The sequence below is a fragment of the Clarias gariepinus genome, chromosome 5 (genome assembly GCF_024256425.1).
Source record: "Clarias gariepinus isolate MV-2021 ecotype Netherlands chromosome 5, CGAR_prim_01v2, whole genome shotgun sequence".
Classification (NCBI taxonomy): domain Eukaryota; kingdom Metazoa; phylum Chordata; class Actinopteri; order Siluriformes; family Clariidae; genus Clarias; species Clarias gariepinus.
Window position 1 is genome coordinate 27,051,576 of NC_071104.1, and position 6,000 is coordinate 27,057,575.

At 35.9% G+C, this 6,000-nt stretch overlaps 1 protein-coding gene across 1 annotated transcript; it reads left to right on the forward strand.

Annotated features, from left to right (window-relative positions):
- Nucleotides 1-314: 314 nt before the first annotated feature.
- Nucleotides 315-4,790, forward strand: en1a (engrailed homeobox 1a). Its single transcript, XM_053497073.1, has 2 exons — nucleotides 315-974; nucleotides 3,887-4,790. The coding sequence occupies exons 1-2, from the start codon at nucleotides 398-400 to the stop codon at nucleotides 4,195-4,197; spliced, it is 888 nt and encodes a 295-aa protein (XP_053353048.1). The 5' UTR covers nucleotides 315-397; the 3' UTR covers nucleotides 4,198-4,790.
- The last annotated feature ends 1,210 nt before the right edge of the window (nucleotides 4,791-6,000 follow it).

The window sequence follows — 6,000 nt, forward strand, 5'->3', positions numbered from 1 at the left end:
TTGTTTAGGTCTATAACCCCAGGCTGCTGTTTTGATGTGTGGCTAAGTGGGTAAAAGAAGACTATCGACATTGGACGAAGACACACGTGGCCGATATAGCCTCGTTTATAGGTAGACTCACAAAACATTGAGTGAGCTGACGTTGTTTCCGGCGTAAGTGAGACCGAATGTGAGGGAGATCCGCTTGGGCTAACAGTGCATGATTGCCTTGGTGTCATAAATCGTGGAGTCGACGCGAATAGGCTGCGCACTATGCGCTGTAAGTTCTGTCAAAACACGGATGCGGCGAGCACGCGCAGGCTTCGTTTCCGAGGCGTGTCGACGAGCAGACTGTTAAAATGCGCTCCAATCCGCTCAGGCAATTAGCGCGTCGTTAGATAACACGTCTCAACGCCTTATGCCTTGTCACATTCAGGAAAGAGTTGCTGGTTCCAGACCCGACTGGTGCGCCTACTGGAAAGCAAAGCAGCCGTCAGTTATGGAAGATTCGCACGGTCCTGCCAGTCGGGACCCGAGTGAAGCGGACAGTGCCTCTCTCTCACTGAGTCTGGTCTCTCCACCGCCGCCTCTACTGCAGCCTGCTTTGCATCCAGCTCACAGGACCACTAACTTTTTCATTGATGACATACTTCGGCCTGACTTTGGGTGCAAGAAGGAACTGGGAATAAGACCCAGGGAGCGGGCTAATGACTCTGCCAGGGACGGGCAGAATAGGCCGCCGCCGCCCAGAACCCCATGCCCAGACTCCACCGACAGCGTTTCCTCTTGCACGTACTCTTCGGCGTCGTCACCATCAAGCCAGAAAGAGTCCAGAGTGGACAAATCGAGTAGAGTAACAACACCAGACAATGCTGGAGAATCAACTGTTAGCGCGGAACACAGTAGCGGAGAAGCAGAGAGCGGCAAAGACCCTCGCTCGCTTCTTTGGCCCGCCTGGGTTTACTGTACCAGATACTCAGACCGGCCTTCATCCGGTAAGGCAACCGGTCGTTACAGCTCATTCACTTCACATCAACTACTCGGGGAATGTTTGAGAGACGAGGTCCTGTGCAGTTTAACTTAGAATGTTCTTAACCAAATAGATAGATAGAATTCTTTTGGCTTTAACCTCAAATGTGTAATGTATTAGATGTATTAGATATCAAATATATTAGACGCATTATATACAATTCTAGATTTTGTTGTACGCTGATGCAGGTTAAACTATTTATGCTGCTATGGAATAGAAATATTTACTGCAAGTGTTATCATTTTCAGACATTTGAACTCGTGTGTTATTAGATGTCTATCATATTTCCCAAGAAAGCCAAGCATTTAAATACAATTACTTTAAAATGTTCTAGTACATGGTACATGAATGAAAACTCATTTTCAGTTTCAAAATTTGAATAAATAGATCAAAATTTAGCTGGTGGCGCTTTAACTATTTATTAATTTTTGCAAATAGCATGCTTTAAGATAGTCCCTACTTTTATTAGCATTTGTACATAATAAGCATAATCTTATATTTGTATAAAAATAATAATTTTCGGAAAAAATATTTAATATAGATTTGATTTATACGCAAATGAATCGCATTAAGCCTGGATTTTCACTTGATTGACCCATGATCTGACTCGTGTTTGAAGAAAAAAAAAAACGCATGCCTGGATAAATTACAAAGAATACCCTAATAAGGACCGCCTAAATAAAGGAATGAATACGTTTCGTGACCTCCATTTAGAGTAATTTATTGCAGTTTACTCGAACAGTCAAAAATAGAGCATAATAAACGACAGAATTGTCATTCAGGCTGTACACAATATAAGATGAAATAATTTTAATATCGTATCCCAGTATAAGATCGCTGATGTGTCCTATAGTAGGAATAATAAGTAATTTGCCTTATATTATTGTCTAAACTATGATTAAAAATGAACATAAGAAAACCCTATTACATATATTTTGTTTCGGAGGTTTATTCCCTGGTGTTCAATGTTGTAATTCAATGTAATTCAATTTATAGGCAGCGACAATGTATACAATACGCGTTTCATTAAACATTTTTATGTGGAATAGACCTGATTGATTTTTTATATAAAACATAAGTAAAAAAAAAAAAAAAGTTAAAACTCAGATTCCTCTATAGCGAAATTGGTACTCTAAATGGTGGTTGTCGATTAAAAAACTATTCCCCCTAGAAGCGCTGAATTTTTCCCCTGCTTTAGATATAACGTTACTGTAGCGTTCGGTTATAAAAAAAAAATATGTGATGTATGTGTTCAAAGTGCCACAGGCAAAAATACAGTGAACAAACAAGTAAAATAAATAAATTAATCAATAAATGAATAAATGTTTAAAATATACATAAAAATCTGTTGAACTTTTGGTTTGCGTAGTAAATGTGATATCCCACAAGCCCGTTACCCAAGAACTTGATTTGGATCTCAGCAATAGTCTGATTTTTGTCAAGTTCCGAATTTGTTGGGGAACTGAATATTTATGTTTATTTTATAAACATAGGCCTGCTTATGTTTTTAAAATGATACTTTTTGTGTATAAGTATCAGAATTTTTTTTATAAATTACATTACCAGCAACTAACACTTTTTGCACAACTAATTACCATCTTTAGGTCAATCCAAAGTTTGGTTCGTGTTAGGTGAACGAGTTCATTGTAGCACATCATAAAATAAGATAAATAACATGATTAAATGATACACAGGTTTGAAATGCCAGTCTTTTGAAATGTGAGAATTGGCTGGGACATTTAACCGCTTAATATTACCGGGGCAGTTTAATTTTAACCCTGAAGAGTGACTGTAAATAAACCCTGCAGTAAAACCTATTTGATTTTAGGCAAGATAAAAACAAATATAAAAGGACAGTTATTATTTTAAGACACAAAGGCCACCTGGGATAGTATTGTCAAATGCATTTGCAAAACCCATCAAACACCAAGATAAAACTGGCTCCGAAGAAGACCATCCCAAGACAGCAAAGCCAAAACTCACCTCTTATACACACGAGCAGTTCATTTAGAGTTATCACCAATATATATATATTATAATATAACAGTATTATCCACATAAAAAACGTACACGTAAAAAAACGTAAACGTTTGTTCATTCAAATAACGAATTTTAACCCGGAGACGTTGTTTGCATGTGAGTCGGGAAATCTTTATAACCTGATCTGGTTTGTTTAATAATCCAAACTTAATCGTCTTTCCCTCATAAGATATAGCCGCGCCGAGCACACATTCCTTAACATTCGCAACACATCTGATATTAAAATCTGGGAGCTGCAAACAAAAGCAGCCGTGTCTTCAAAGACATTTGAAAATAATTAGGCAAATGTGGACTAGAGCTGTTCATTGAAATTTAACTTCGAATAAGGATATATTCCAAAATATTTATTTTCACAATGAAAATAAGACTTTATAGTAAATTCTTGTGCTTCAATAACAATAACAAGACTACAATCTACTGATATTATAATTATTATTATTATTTTTATTATTATTAATTTTGATGTTGTTGTTGTTGTTGTTGTTGCTGTTGTTGTTGTTGTTGTTGTTGTATAATTATTGCAGGAAGCCTAATAATTATTGTATTATAATTTAATAAGAACAGCAACAACAACAACAACAATAACCACAATAACAACAGTTATATACTATATAATATAATTATTATTATATAATAATAATAATTATTATTATTATTATTATGTCGGTTTGTGCAATGTAAATATAAATAAATGTTATATGTTACATTGTATAAAATTACAATTATATAAATATATAATTACAATTATATACATATAAAGCAGTTTTCATTCAGATTTATGAGTTTAGCATTGCGTTGGATATTCATGGATTAATCTCATTGTTCTTTTCATACCAGGCCCAAGGACCCGCAAACTGAAGAAAAAGAAGAGCCAGGCGGAGAATAAACGGCCCAGGACGGCATTCACGGCTGAACAGCTGCAGCGGCTGAAGGCGGAGTTCCAGATGAACCGCTACATCACCGAGCAGCGGCGGCAGTCCCTCGCGCACGAGCTCAGCCTCAACGAGTCGCAGATCAAAATCTGGTTTCAAAACAAACGCGCCAAGATAAAAAAATCCAGCGGCTACAAAAACTCACTGGCCATTCATTTGATGGCACAGGGACTGTACAACCACTCCACCACCACTATCCAAGACGACAGTGACTGAAGACGCATGAAGCTGGACTAAAACACAAACTGTACACCAGGACTAAGTCTGCATTCTTGAGTATGACGTGAGGAAACGGTCGATATGTCTAAATAGAAGATTAAAAAAACTCGTATTGAATATCCTCTAATTAGTATCATTATAGCATATAGGTACCTTTAACATATACTGGGCCCATATCTATATTTTTCGATCATAGGGCTATGTCTATCTGTGTTTTTATGTCTAACGTTATGTTACTATCAAATATATATTTTTAAATTCCATCAGACTATCAGACTTGCAAATATCTTATGTCTCATGCCAAAGATTATAACAGTCGGAAAGTCTAGACTACTTGTAATACAGCCTGAATTGTGCAGAGTAGGTGATTAACTTCCTTTGCGGAAACTAAAATGTAAGGTTGCTGCTTTAGCATATAGACAGGACAGTGGACAACATTGTGGGACGGAAGTAACCTGACTGTCAGAATACCAATTACAGCCTTCTACTTGAGATTTTCTGATTTGTTCTCTCAAAAATAAACGCTTTTATATACTGAATATATACTTTTCTATTTGTCATATGTTAATGGTTTAGGTGGTATAAATAGACTTACCTACCTCGTTCCTGGAGCTTCTCCTAATTCCACTTCATATCTTCTCAAGCATAAATCATTTAGACGTCTAAACAGACGTATCTGTACACTAGACAGTCACCAGTAATAAATTTATTTTTCATACTATTGAAGTTTGTGTTACACTGCATTTGAGCTGCCTATTGTTGTTAAGTCTTCACTGCTGTATTAAAAATTAAAAATTAATTATCTCGTTCCGCGTTATGACCTACACATAACGTAATTTAGTGAAATATTAAGGTATTTAGTAAAAAAAAGTTTAATTCTAATATTAAACACGTAACATAAATGAAACTGTTTTAGTTAAGATGTTAAACAATATACATATTCGTGTTGGTAATTCTGAAAAAAAAAACACAAGCGCTATATTGCAATATATTATTTAAAACACAATATCGCACGAAATAAAAGTGGAATGCAAATATAAAACGACAAAAATAGATTATAAACATTACAATTAATTTAAGTTTGATTATATTCAAAGCTGTACATTGCACTGATGAGATAACGAATGTAGGTTTTTCTTTTTTACAAATATTGTCTAGTCTGCATGTTGACGCGACTATAGGCCTATTATCCAAAGATTAACCTATGCTATTAGTCAATTAAACATAAAAAATGTTCTTTTCTGTTATCAAGCTGCCTGCAGGCTACATGCCACACTTTCTCCGCAAATCATGTACAATTATAAAACTGAAATTTAGAGGACTGAAATGTAGCAAAATATCCAATATATTTATATTTTGTCGTGTTATGTTTCCTCTTTTCAAATCATTTTTAGAGAGAGCGAGAGAGAGAGAAAGAAATATTTAAGCAGATATGGTCTTTCAGGTGTGTACCTCATGAAAGCTCGAGGCAGAAGCTGCAGCTCTGTACTGCATTACTCAGTGTATTCTTGTTTAAAAATAAAATGGATTGGAGTGCATGTGTGTGTGGTGGTGGTGGTGGGGGGGGGTGCTGAAACATGTATGCGTGTCTAGACAGGCTCGACAGAACCGCACGAATACTGTCAAGTTCAAACATTTGATTAAAAGAAGTTAACTGAACTTTTATGAAAGGCAACGATATATGCCTTTCTATTCTAAATACAATAACTGTTTGAATTTTTGAAGTCAGGAATTCTTGAACATTTTGGCAGTCTGCAGTTCCAGCGTAAAAATATGTCTACTATTCAAATACTTTGCATA